This window comes from Oncorhynchus nerka, linkage group LG27 (genome assembly GCF_034236695.1).
Source record: "Oncorhynchus nerka isolate Pitt River linkage group LG27, Oner_Uvic_2.0, whole genome shotgun sequence".
Taxonomy (NCBI): Eukaryota; Metazoa; Chordata; class Actinopteri; order Salmoniformes; family Salmonidae; genus Oncorhynchus; species Oncorhynchus nerka.
In genome coordinates this window covers 66,603,848-66,618,228 of record NC_088422.1, presented here as the reverse complement: position 1 = coordinate 66,618,228, position 14,381 = coordinate 66,603,848, and the positions used below count along the sequence as shown (strand labels likewise).

Here is a 14,381-nt window from a genome sequence, read left to right as displayed (position 1 = left end):
CATGGCCAGGTGGACTGGGGACAGCAAGGAGTCATCATGTCAGGTAGTCCTGGGGCATGGTCCTAGGGCTCAGGTCAGTTGAAACTGGAGCAGCAGCATGGCCAGGTGGACTGGGGACAGCAAGGAGTCATCATGTCAGGTAGTCCTGGGGCATGGTCCTAGGGCTCAGGTCCTCCGAGAGAGAGAAAGAAAGAGAGAAGGAGAGAATTAGAGAACGCACACTTAGATTCACACAGGACACCGAATAGGACAGGAGAAGTACTCCACATATAACAAACTGACCCTAGCCCCCCGACACATAAACTACTGCAGCATAAATACTGGAGGCTGAGACAGGAGGGGTCAGGAGACACTGTGGCCCCATCCAAGGACACCCCCGGACAGGGCCAAACAGGAAGGATATAACCCCACCCACTTTGCCAAAGCACAGCCCCCACACCACTAGAGGAATATATTCAACCACCAACTTACCATCCTGAGACAAGGCTGAGTATAGCCCACAAAGATCTCCGCCACGGCACAACCCAAGGGGGGCGCCAACCCAGACAGGATGACCACAACAGTGAATCAACCCACTCAGGTGACGCACCCCTCCAGGGACGGCATGAGAGAGCCCCAGTAAGCCAGTGACTCAGCCCCTGTAATAGGGTTAGAGGCAGAGAATCCCAGTGGAAAGAGGGGAACCGGCCAGGCAGAGACAGCAAGGGCGGTTCGTTGCTCCAGAGCCTTTCCGTTCACCTTCCCACTCCTGGGCCAGACTACACTCAATCATATGACCCACTGAAGAGATGAGTCTTCAGTAAAGACTTAAAGGTTGAGACCGAGTTTGCGTCTCTGACATGGGTAGGCAGACCGTTCCATAAAAATGGAGCTCTATAGGAGAAAGCCCTGCCTCCAGCTGTTTGCTTAGAAATTCTAGGGACAATTAGGAGGCCTGCGTCTTGTGACCGTAGCGTACGTGTAGGTATGTACGGCAGGACCAAATCAGAGAGATAGGTAGGAGCAAGCCCATGTAATGCTTTGTAGGTTAGCAGTAAAACCTTGAAATCAGCCCTTGCTTTGACAGGAAGCCAGTGTAGAGAGGCTAGCACTGGAGTAATATGATAAAATGTTTTGGTTCTAATCAGGATTCTAACAGCCGTATTTAGCACTAACTGAAGTTTATTTAGTGCTTTATCCGGGTAGCCGGAAAGTAGAGCATTGCAGTAGTCTAACCTAGAAGTGACAAAAGCATGGATGAATTTTTCTGCATCATTTTTGGACAGAAAGTTTCTGATTTTTGCAATGTTACGTAGATGGAAAAAAGCTGTCCTCGAAATGGTCTTGATATGTTCTTCAAAAGAGAGATCAGGGTCCAGAGTAACGCCGAGGTCCTTCACAGTTTTATTTGAGACGACTGTACAACCATTAAGATTAATTGTCAGATTCAACAGAAGATCTCTTTGTTTCTTGGGACCTAGAACAAGCATCTCTGTTTTGTCCGAGTTTAATAGTAGAAAGTTTGCAGCCATCCACTTCCTTATGTCACAAACACATGCTTCTAGCGAGGGACATTTTGGGGCTTCACCATGTTTCATTGAAATGTACAGCTGTGTGTCATCCGCATAGCAGTGAAGGTTAACATTATGTTTTCGAATAACATCCCCAAGAGGTAAAATATATAGTGAAAACAATAGTGGTCCTAAAACGGAACCTTGAGGAACACCGAAATTTACAGTTGATTTGTCAGAGGACAAACCATTCACAGAGACAAACTGATATCTTTCCGACAGATAAGATCTAAACCAGGCCAGAACATGTCCGTGTAGACCAATTTGGGTTTCCAATCTCTCCAAAAGAATGTGGTGATCGATGGTATCAAAAGCAGCACTAAGGTCTAGGAGCACGAGGACAGATGCAGAGCCTCGGTCCGATGCCATTAAAATGTAATTTACCACCTTCACAAGTGCCGTCTCAGTGCTATGATGGGGTCTAAAACCAGACTGAAGCATTTCGTATACATTGTTTGTCTTCAGGAAGGCAGTGAGTTGCTGCGCAACAGCCTTCTCTAAAAGTTTTGAGAGGAATGGAAGATTCGATATAGGCCGATAGTTTTTTATATTTTCTGGGTCAAGGTTTGGCTTTTTCAAGAGAGGCTTTATTACTGCCACTTTTAGTGAGTTTGGTACACATCCGGTGGATAGAGAGCCGTTTATTATGTTCAACATAGGAGGGCCAAGCACAGGAAGCAGCTCTTTCAGTAGTTTAGTTGGAATAGGGTCCAGTATGCAGCTTGAAGGTTTAGAGGCCATGATTATTTTCATCATTGTGTCAAGAGATATAGTACTAAAACACTTGAGCGTCTCTCTTGATCCTAAGTCCTGGCAGAGTTGTGCAGACTCAGGACAACTGAGGTTTGGAGGAAAACGCAGATTTAAAGAGGAGTCCATAATTTGCTTTCTAATAATCATAATCTTTTCCTCAAAGAAGTTCATGAATTTATCACTGCAAAAGTGAAAGTCATCCTCTCTTGGGGAATGCTGCTTTTTAGTTAGCTTTGCGACAGTATCAAAAAGGAATTTCGGATTGTTCTTATTTTCCTCAAAAAAGTTCAAATTTTCTGGAAGCTTGCTTCAGAGCTCGGGTATTTTCTGTGTACCAGGGAGCTAGTTTCTTATGAGAAATGTTTTTAGTTTTTAGGGGTGCAACTGCATCTAGGGTATTGCGCAAGGTTAAATTGAGATCCTCAGTTAGGTGGTTAACTGATTTTTGTCCTCTGGCGTCCTTGGGTAGACAGAGGGAATCTGGAAGGACATCAAGGAATCTTTGTGTTGTCTGTGAATTTATAGCACGACTTTTGATGTTCCTTGGTTGGGGTCTGAGCAGATTATTTGTTGCAATTGCAAACGTAATAAAATGGTGGTCCGATAGTCCAGGATTATGAGGAAAAACATTAAGATCCACAACATTTATTCCATGGGACAAAACTAGGTCCAGCGTATGACTGTGACAGTGAGTGGGTCCAGAGACATGTTGGACAAAACCCACTGAGTCGATGATGGCTCCGAAAGCCTTTTGGAGTGGGTCTGTGGACTTTTCCATGTGAATATTAAAGTCACCAAAGATTAGAATATTATCTGCTATGACTACAAGGTCCGATAGGAATTCAGGGAACTCAGTGAGAAACGCTGTATATGGCCCAGGAGGCCTGTAAACAGTAGCTATAAAAAGTGATTGAGTAGGCTGCATAGATTTCATGACTAGAAGCTCAAAAGACGAAAACGTCATTTTTTTTGTGTAAATTGACATTTGCTATCGTAAATGTTAGCAACACCTCCGCCTTTGCGGGATGCACAGGGGATATGGTCACTAGTGAGGAGGAGGTATAAGGCCTCATTTAACACAGTAAATTCATCAGGCTTAAGCCATTATTTCAGTCAGGCCAATCACATCAAGATTATGATCAGTGATTAGTTCATTGACTATAATTGCCTTTGAAGTAAGGGATCTAACATTAAGTAGCCCTATTTTGAGATGTGAGGTATCATGATCTCTTTCAGTAATGACAGGAATGGAGGTGGTCTTTATCCTAGTGAGATTGCTAAGGCGAACACCGCCATGTTTAGTTTTGCCCAACCTAGGTCGAGGCACAGACACGGTTTCAATGGTGATAGCTGAGCTGACTACACTGACTGTGCTAGTGGCAGACTCCACTATGCTGGCAGGCTGGCTAACAGCCTGCTGCCTGGCCTGCACCCTATTTCATTGTGGAGCTAGAGGAGTTAGAGCCCTGTCTATGTTGGTAGATAAGATGAGAGCACCCCTCCAGCTAGGATGGAGTCCGTCACTCCTCAGCAGGTCAGGCTTGGTCCTGTTTGTGGGTGAGTCCCAGAAAGAGGGCCAATTATCTACAAATTCTATCTTTTGGGAGGGGCAGAAAACAGTTTTCAACCAGCGATTGAGTTGTGAGACTCTGCTGTAGAGCTCATCACTCCCCCTAACTGGGAGGGGGCCAGAGACAATTACTCGATGCCGACACATCTTTCTAGCTGATATGCACGCAGAAGCTATGTTGCGCTTGGTGATCTCTGACTGTTTCATCCTAACATCGTTGGTGCCGACGTGGATAACAATATCTCTATACTCTCTACACTCGCCAGTTTTAGCACAACACATCTCCTGGTCTCCTACTACACCAGGTCAGTCAGGGACCACTACCACCCTTAACACAACACATCTCCTGGTCTCCTACTACACCAGGTCAGTCAGGGACCACCACCACCCCCAACACAACACATCTCCTGGTCTCCTACTACACCAGGTCAGTCAGGGACCACTACCACCCTTAACACAACACATCTCCTGGTCTCCTACTACACCAGGTCAGTCAGGGACCACTACCACCCTTAACACAACACATCTCCTGGTCTCCTACTACACCAGGTCAGTCAGGGACCATCACTACCCTAAACACAACACATCTCCTGGTCTCCTACTACACCAGGTCAGTCAGGGACCACCACCACCCTAAACACAACACATCTCCTGGTCTCCTACTACACCAGGTCAGTCAGGGACCATCACTACCCTAAACACAACACATCTCCTGGTCTCCTACTACACCAGGTCAGTCAGGGACCACCACCACCCTAAACACAACACATCTCCTCGTCTCCTACTACACCAGGTCAGTCAGGGAACACCACCACCACCCCAAACACAACACATCTCCTGGTCTCCTACTACACCAGGTCAGTCAGGGACCACCACCACCCTAAACACAACACATCTCCTGGTCTCCTACTACACCAGGTCAGTCAGGGATCACTACCACCCCAAACACAACACATCTCCTGGTCTCCTACTACACCAGGTCAGTCAGGGACCACTACCACCCCAAACACAACACATATCCTGGTCTCCTACTACACCAGGTCAGTCAGGGACCACCACCACCCTAAACACAACACATCTCCTGGTCTCCTACTACACCAGGTCAGTCAGGGACCACCACCACCCCAAACACAACACATCTCCTGGTCTCCTACTACACCAGGTCAGTCAGGGACCACTACCACCCCAAACACAACACATCTCCTGGTCTCCTACTACACCAGGTCAGTCAGGGACCACTACCACCCCAAACACAACACATATCCTGGTCTCCTACTACACCAGGTCAGTCAGGGACCACCACCACCACCCCAAACACAACACATCGCTGGTCTCCTACTACACCAGGTCAGTCAGGGACCACTACCACCCTTAACACAACACATCTCCTGGTCTCCTACTACACCAGGTCAGTCAGGGAGCACCACCACCCCAAACACAACACAACACATCTCCTGGTCTCCTACTACACCAGGTCAGTCAGGGACCACCACCACCCCAAACACAACACATCTCCTGGTCTCCTACTACACCAGGTCAGTCAGGGACCACTACCACCCCAAACACAACACATCTCCTGGTCTCCTACTACACCAGGTCAGTCAGGGACCACTACCACCCCAAACACAACACATATCCTGGTCTCCTACTACACCAGGTCAGTCAGGGACCACCACCACCACCCCAAACACAACACATCGCTGGTCTCCTACTACACCAGGTCAGTCAGGGACCACTACCACCCTTAACACAACACATCTCCTGGTCTCCTACTACACCAGGTCAGTCAGGGAGCACCACCACCCCAAACACAACACAACACATCTCCTGGTCTCCTACTACACCAGGTCAGTCAGGGACCACCACCACCCCAAACACAACACATCTCCTGGTCTCCTACTACACCAGGTCAGTCAGGGACCACCACCACCCTAAACACAACACATCTCCTGGTCTCCTACTACACCAGGTCAGTCAGGGAACACCACCACCCCAAACACAACACATCTCCTACTACACCAGGTCAGTCAGGGACCACCACCACCCTAAACACAACACATCTCCTGGTCTCCTACTACACCAGGTCAGTCAGGGACCACCACCACCACCCCAAACACAACACATCTCCTGGTCTCCTACTACACCAGGTCAGTCAGGGAACACCACCACCCTAAACACAACACATCTCCTGGTCTCCTACTACACCAGGTCAGTCAGGGACCACCACCACCCCAAACACAACACATCTCCTGGTCTCCTACTACACCAGGTCAGTCAGGGACCACCACCACCCTAAACACAACACATCTCCTGGTCTCCTACTACACCAGGTCAGTCAGGGACCACCACCACCCCAAACACAACACATCTCCTGGTCCTGGGTCAAACACAGGACAGTAGAAGAGATATCCAGCCTCTCTTGGAGGAAAATGGAAATTCCATTTAAAGAATCAGATTAAAGAAGCGCTTTTCATTGAAATGTAATATTTATTCCACAATGACTAAATCTATATTCAGGTTATGAATGGAAGGAAGGATGTGCAGGTTTTCCCATTTGTGACTCTTCATTCATTCATTCATTCATTTTTTTATCTTCCAAACTGTGTTTTGCAGCTCTGCTCAGGAGATCCTCTTGGGGGCGTTAAAACCCTACACCCGCTATGAGCTGGCTGTGCAGTCCATTGGAGAAGACGTGGTTGGTCCCTTCAGCGGCACCGTGGAGGAGTCCACTCTCACTGACAGTAAGTCTCTACTGTTCTCATCAGTGTAGTGGACAAATCTGTGCATCAGTGTAACATATAGGTGGATGCTTGTGTTCAATATTCTCTGTCGCTCACTTTCTCTTTCTCTGTGAGGGAATTTTTGTTTCTGACAGAGGTATGTAGTTTGTTTGTGTATGTGTTTGTGTGTTTTTGTTTTACTATCCTTGTGGGCACCAGAAGTCCTCACATGTATAGTAAAACAAGGAAGATTCGGACCAGTGGGGAGATTTTTGACGGTCCCCACAAGGAAAAATGCTATTTTAGGCTTAGAGGTTGGGTTAAGGTTACAATTAGGGTTAGAATTAAGGTTAGGGTTAGGAGGTAAGGTTAGGTTAGTTTTTGGGTTAGGGGTTTGGGTTTATGATTAGGGTTATGGTTAGGTAAAGGGTTAAGGTTAGGTTAGGGTTAAGGTTAGGGTTAGATTTAGGGTATGGGAAAATAGGATTTTGGATGGGAATCAATCATTTGGTCCCCACAAGTATAGCAATACAACACTGTGTGTGTGAGAGGGAGGGAGGAAGAGAGAGAGAGAGAGAGAGAGAGAGGGAGAGAGGGAGAGAGAGAGAGAGAGAGGGACTGAGCAAGTGTGATTGAGGCAGGTTAACAGAGAAGGGATTAATCTTTAGCAGCGTAGGGAGATAATTGGCTGTAATTAAATGTCCAGATGGAAGTGGCCCTTGTGTTGGCCAAGAGCTGTCTGGGACAGGGCCCGTCAATCAGTTCAGCCAAGTGGTGTCAGGGAGTGGCCAGGAACGAGGGCTGATCTAGGATCAAGTCCTCTCTGTCCATATAATCTTATTCATTACGATCTGAAAGGTCAAACTGATCCTAGATCAGCATCGAGACGCTTTGTGAAAACTGGCCAGGAGAAGATGCATTACCAGAGCAGCGAAGTAGGGGTCTTTGGTTTGACACAGCAGGGGTAGCTGCCTGCCGGACCCCATACTACCACCCTCTGTCACCTGAGACCCAGTCCCTGCCCTCAGCCCTCCCTCTATGACCAGGTGGCAAGGGTATCTTGTCCCAGAGGGGTGTCACACCTGTCCCAGCCAGCCACACAAAGCCTGTGTGGCCAGCCCGCTGTGGTGCTTTATTTCTGGGGTGTGATTACTGACTTCACCCCCTGTGTCCCCAGTACCCTCCACCCCCCCAGCAGAGCTGCAGCTCAGTGCCTTGGACTCCTCCTCTGTGTTGGTGAACTGGTGTCCGCCTGTGGAGCCCAATGGCATCGTCATCAGCTACAGGATCCTATACACCATCAACCTCAGCCAACCTGAGCATCTGTGGAACAACCTCTCCCAAGATGGTGGGTGGGTGGCTGAAGGTGTGGCTGTTGCGGGGAGCTGTGTGGGTTCTATAAGTGGATACAAATGTGACTGTTAATGACTCACACACACTTACCCCTCTCTCACTCTCTCTCTCTCTCTCTATCCCCCCTCTCAGGGACCATCATGAGTGCTGAGGTAACAGGGCTGTCTAGTGGTACACAATACTTCTTTAAGATGAGGGCGTCCACTGAGGTGGGGGTGGGGCCTTATTCCCCAGTGAAGGATGTGCGCACTCCTCCCAGGAAATATGGTGAGTGAGTCTACTGTCTACACATACTGTGATGGTGTGCGTGTGCGTCATCACTTACATAAGTATCTCCCAACACTCTCAATCACACACACACACACACACACACACACACACACACAGAGAGTCCTTTAAAGTGGTCAATCCATCCCTGCCAGCGGGAGAGAGAAGCCTGCAGGAGGCTGTCACTTTGGGGAGCCTGTGTCATATCTCTCCTCACTCTCTGGCCTTCTGAGGTGAATATTAAAGGGGTGGCCTCAGCACCCGCTGCACCCAGAGAGCTCTATGAATCAACTTCATATCTGACTTTGAGAAGCAGAAGAGCTGTGGATGACACCTTGCCTATAACCACGGTGAAGGGGGCTCTGAGAGAGTGGCTCATTCTATGGGGGCTTGGCAGGAAAGATAGATATGTGCACATTGTTGAATGTTACTGCAGTTTTGTCTGGCTTCTCAAGGAGACCTCCATCAATCCTCATCTATTTGTATCCCAATTACACTTTGTCCGTCAGAGAATAATGAACACAACAGCTAAACTCGAGCATCTAGAAGCAAGCCAGGAGAGAGCTCCATTCAGAAGCAAAAGGTCACAACACTGGAGCTAGGGGAGTCCATCCTCCTCCGGTTGGATCAGGGCATTAGCTGAAACCACTGAGACGTAGAAAGACAGAGTAAGATGAGTGGCAGTTTTATTCTGGTCCTGCGGAGTTGCCCCATATTCGGCTCCATCAGACAATCTTGCCAGTAGTAAATGCAATGTGATTGAGGGCGAGGTGGATGGTGGGCGGGCGAGAGCGGAGCGAGCACCATCTGTCCCCTCTCCCCTCTGCTGCCAGACAGCCAGCCATTGCCCAAGCTGAATTAATATCTCCCTCCCTGGAAGTGTGAATTGGTTCCTTCATGGCCCGCTGAAATTGATTGAGGGGTGACAGAATAGGTTCTGCAGAATTTTTGGAATCCGGCTGTCATCATACTGCATATAAAGTATATTATCATTCATCCTCCCACCTAACTTCTGTTCTCTAACTGCGTCCTGTGCTGACAGGTTCAGACACTCATCCAGTATCTCGTCTGTTTTCTCTCCCCATTTCCTGCATGCCTTCCTGGGCTGTTCCCTGTTCTCTATAGAGCTGGACATCCATGCAGTGACAGGCATCATAGTTGGTGTGTGTCTGGGGCTGCTCAGCATTCTCCTTTGTATGTGTGTCAGCTTCCGCAATGGCAAGGCCAGGTAAGAAGAGGCCACCTGAAAGCAAATGACTCTGTCTGTTTTAGTATGTCTACTTTAGTATGTACGTCTAGGATTTGAGGATCATTAAGCTTTCACTGGCATTGTAAGATTTAAGGGAAGGTGTGTGTGTGTGTGTGTGTGTGTGTGTGTGTGTGTGTGTGTGTGTGTGTGTGTGTGTGTGTGTGTGTGTGTGTGTGTGCGTGCGAGTGTGAAGCTGCAGCAGCAGAGAGACAGACAACCAGATGTTGTTGAGTGTGTCCTGAAAGACAGAAAACCACGGATGGCTGCTCTTGGTCTATTATGAAGCTTAATGAGCAGGACAAAATATGAAACAAAAGTCATGTTTCCCTGCATTGGGTTTGGCAGGGAGAGCAGTAAAACTGATTTAAATAGAAGTGGAGGATTTGGAGATGTTTTGTGTAGTTACAGTATTAGGATGACTTTTGTGTGAGACCCAGGGGGGAGGGAGTCCATGTCTTAATGCTGCACATTTGACATTTCAGATTTGAATAATTTTGAATAATTTTGCATTAATACGGAACAACTATTATTACTGTCTGTTTTGGTATTTAGCTCAACTGTTTGAATTCCAGTCTGTACTATAGGGAATCCAGCTAGCCATCACAATTTGAGATGGAGTGACAATATGCTGTTCATCCTACTGTTGTAGTTGTCATGACTATCAATGACAATGCATTCCTCATATTTGTTTTTCAAGGGATACTTTGGGATGTTGGCAATGAGGCCTTCCTTTGTCTACTTCCCCAGAGGCAGATAAACTCATGGATACCATTTCCATGTCTCTTTGTCCAGTATGAAGGAAGTTAAGAGGTAGTTCCGTGTTAGTGCCATGACTGAAAGTCTATGGGTGTCTGCTAGTATATACCCATAGACTTCCAGGCATTGCGCTAACGCTAGTTAGCAATGGCTCGCGAAACTACCTCCAACTTCCTTCTTACTGGACACAGACATTTAAATGGTATGCAAGTGTTCATCTGACTCTGGGGGAGTAGATAAAGGGCCTCAATGTCAAAATCCCGAAGTATTCCTATAAAAAACACAATTGCTAATGATAATCCTTGTTTTTATACTGTGCTCCGAGTTTAAACCATGTGCAGTGACATAACCATGATCCATAACCCGTGCCCCTCCTCTGTGCTGTGTAACCAGAGAGGTGTCTGGAGGGCTGGACTCCACAGCTCTACCTCCGCAGTACCGCCGTGGGGGTAGGTCTGTGCCCACCATGGTGCCAGAATGCAGTGATTGCCATGAGCTAGAGACCCTGATGCCCCTGGGCAGCCTGGACCATGACCATGGCCGCGCCCAACCCCTCACGGAGCCCACTGAGGAGCACAGCCTCATGGGTAATGTAGGAGTAGGGGACGATTCCCTAGGAGCTGAGCTCAAGGTGAGTAGTCAGGACACTAGATACCACACTAGACACAACTTCAAATATAGTACCTTTCAAGGTTACTTGTTGAGTCGTGTTTTTCTTCTGACCTTGTCATTCTCCAGGCTGCTTGGAATGGGTCAGTTAGTCGTAACTGGGCCAACCGGATCACCAAATACAGGGATACCATCACAGAGGACTCTCCAACGCTCAACAATGGAAGTTTGGACATGGCCACCACAGAGAATGGCAAGGTATGTGAGAAGAGTGTGTATGCGTCAGTGCATGCGCGCGCGTGTGTGTTTGTGTGGGGTAGAAAGTGGTTTGTGTGTGAGCATGGTGTGTGTCTGTGTGCGTGCGAACGTAGTTTGTATGTGAGCGTGGTGTGTGTGTGTGTGTGTGCGAGCGTAATTTGTGTGTGAGCGTGGTGTGTGCGTGCGTGCGTGTAGAAGAGCAGTAAGAGAGAGATGGTGTAGAGGTAGAGTGGTTTGTGTGAGAGCTGAACAGGAAGTAATGAAACAATGAACGAGGTGTCCGGATGACGTATAGCTAATTAGAACGTGACACTCTGGCTGAAAGCTGAATGAGCCGCTTGATCATGCGTCTGATAAATTAATTACTCTACCACTGTTAAGGCACTCTCATACCCTTCAAAAGTGTAGGAGGGGAGAGCTATAATTAATCTATAATGAATCCCTCATTTATTTTGCAGTCACACCACATACCACCGCTGCTCTATTTTACTGATGACAGTTCAGTCGTATTCTCAGTGATTTCGTTTAGAGAATGGTATGCAGTTCAGAAAGCTGGATGGCATAGCAAGAAATAATGACTGTTATAATTGTATTATGGCTGCCTTTCAGTCATGATTGATACCACTGGTGTAAGGTCATTTACAGTTGTATGTTAATACAGAACAACAGGAGTACAAACACACTGCCTTGTAGGACTCCACTGTTACATGGGCTGTGTGTGTGTTTTTCAGGGCAACCCTGAGGACCGACTGGGCTCCTCCCTGTGCAGCGGTAACCAGGTGGAGGCAGAGGTCATAGTTCACTCTGAGCTGAACGACCTGGAGAAAGAGCAGCAGGAGGCGCGGAGTGACAAGGATGAGGACTCTCAGACCACCAGGGGGCCCTCATTGTCCGAGGCAGCTTACTCCCCAGTCAGACAGCCTGCCCAGGCCCCTTTACACCCAAAGGAGCCAGTCAGACAGCCTGCCCAGGCACCACAACATCCAGGGGAGCCAGTCAGACAGCCTGTTCAGGCACCACAGCATCCAGGGGAGCCAGTCAGACAGCCTTCCCAGGCACCACAGCATCCAGGGGAGCCAGTCAGACAGCCTTCCCAGGCACCACAGCATCCAGGGGAGCCAGTCAGACAGCCTTCCCAGGCACCACAGCATCCAGAGGAGCCAGTCAGACAGCCTTCCCAGGCACCACAGCATCCAGGGGAGCCAGTCAGACAGCCTGCCCAGGCACCACAACGTCCATCACCAGGGGAGGAGTCCCTAGAGACACAATCCCTGCCCAAGGTCCCACCCGGCCCTGTCCTGGAGCCAGTGTTCAATCACAATGGGCAGCCAGAGGGCATGGTTGGGGGCATGGTGGGTGTGGCAGCCCAGCTGACTGTTGATGTGGGGCGGCATATGGGAATGGGGCTCACCAACGGCTTCCACTCCACCAAGCCCCTGCGGACAGGGCAGGAGACCCTGGGGAACGGGGACTCCAGACACTGCCCCACTCTCCCGTCCCCCTCTCCTTTCGTCAGCACCGGCCTTGTCCACTCTAACTCTGCAGCGCACAGCTACCTTTGCCCTTAGCAAGAGGAGAAACAAACCCCCACACCAAGACCAGTTGGACTTTTTTATTTTTCTCATCCATGATGAATCCATTTTCTTTTTGTTTTTTAAAGCACCTCAGTATCTGATTTTCTTCTTCTTGGCTCAGTTTTATAGGTACTTTGAATCCATTGTTTTATATGTGTATATATACAGTATATATTTTTTAGTGCTAGTATGTATGGGTATTCATTTTGTTGCATAGCAGCAGTATGTTAGTCTGGCCTTACTCTGTACTTTGCTACAGGCTCCTGTTACAGACGTACGATGACGGAAGCATAATGTAGAAAGGAGGATATTCCTTTTTTCATAAGCCTTGACCTGTTGGACTCTTGAGATTGAGCGTGGGCCGTGTGGTACTTCAAGACCTACCTTTGGTCAACTGATGATGGAGGAGAGGCTCTTGATTCAGCACCATGGATGAAGATAGAGCAGAACCGTGACCTTGTGGCCCTTTCACTCTCACTCTGGCTCCTTTCCAATGACTGAGCTGTTCCTATTGGCTGTTCCACTGTATGGATGCTCCTGCCCCAGCACCAGGAAAGAAGCCTTATATTTAGACACTGAGAGTGCAGACCTCTTGTCTCTCTCTCTCCAACCTCCTGCTGTCTCAGGATCCACACACATTCCCTGACTGGGGGTCTCCCTGACTTGGGGGTCTCAGGTGCCTAATATTTTAGGTGCATTTTTAACCTCTGTATATTTATATAGATGATTATATTCAATAAAAATAGGTCAAATATGTTGAAAATGAAGAAAAAGGAAAATAAACGAGGCAATTGAAGAAAATTTGAAGGAACCGGATACAGTACATGTAGTTGATATAGGTTGCATTATTTTTTTGGGGGACTAGATGAGATGTGTAGGTGTATGACAAAATAACACAACTTATAGCAGCAGTCTCCTGGTTTTGCTCCCAGTCAACAGCACTACCTCATTTCTTTACAGGATGGTTTGTTGGTGATTTGAATTGTGTCATGCAGATAGGTGCAACTTTTGGAATCTGTTTTTTAACTGTTTGAATTCATAGCCTTCAATACTTTCAGGAATAACTTCTTGTCCTCTTCTTTCTATATACATCAATGTGTATTGCCTACAGGAAATGACACGTATGGTACATAACGGACTGTCTCAGATCTCTGTTTATTGCCCTTTTCCTCATTATCGGTTGCCCCATTAGATCTGGGTTTCCAGCTGTCGTCACCCCCCTCAATGTTACATCTACTTTGGACGGGAGAAGAAAAACATTTTTAATTGACCAGTTACCTCAAATCACTTTTCACCTTAGGTAAATCATGCAGCAGTTTAGTTACCAGGCCTGCTATATGGTAGCCTGTTACTAGACCTACTACAGATGAACAAGCCTCACCCTTTGTGATGCCATCTCACTCATCCTTTCTCAGCTGTGTCTAAGCTCCTCCCTCTGCAGGTGAGAGTGGGATGGAAATATAGAGAAATAGACCTAGAAACCACTTCTGTTTTCAGCCATATTTACATTATTTCTTTGTACTTTCGACTCTCACCAGCCTGAGGTCGTTCACAATATCATATGTAAAGTCTACACCCCTTTGAACTTTTTGTCACATATTGTTGCGTTACATTGTGGAATTAAATTGGATTTAATTGTCATTTTTATATACTCTGTCATTTCAAAGTGGAAGAAAAATTACATTTTTTTTTTAAAGATTAATGAAAAATAAACACTAATAT

The 14,381-nt window shown here is 47.5% G+C and overlaps 1 protein-coding gene across 1 annotated transcript in view; it reads left to right on the top strand.

The window, feature by feature from the left end:
• The window catches only part of LOC115112528 (immunoglobulin superfamily DCC subclass member 4-like), a 66,287-nt gene extending 52,774 nt beyond the window's left edge, over positions 1–13,513 (top strand). The window contains exons 14-20 of the mRNA XM_065011905.1: positions 6,487–6,614; positions 7,771–7,941; positions 8,079–8,213; positions 9,339–9,441; positions 10,612–10,849; positions 10,957–11,085; positions 11,817–13,513. Coding sequence (XP_064867977.1) covers positions 6,487–6,614; positions 7,771–7,941; positions 8,079–8,213; positions 9,339–9,441; positions 10,612–10,849; positions 10,957–11,085; positions 11,817–12,653 — 1,741 coding nt within the window. The 3' untranslated portion in view covers positions 12,654–13,513. The remainder of the gene's footprint in view (positions 1–6,486; positions 6,615–7,770; positions 7,942–8,078; positions 8,214–9,338; positions 9,442–10,611; positions 10,850–10,956; positions 11,086–11,816) is intronic.
• The last annotated feature ends 868 nt before the right edge of the window (positions 13,514–14,381 follow it).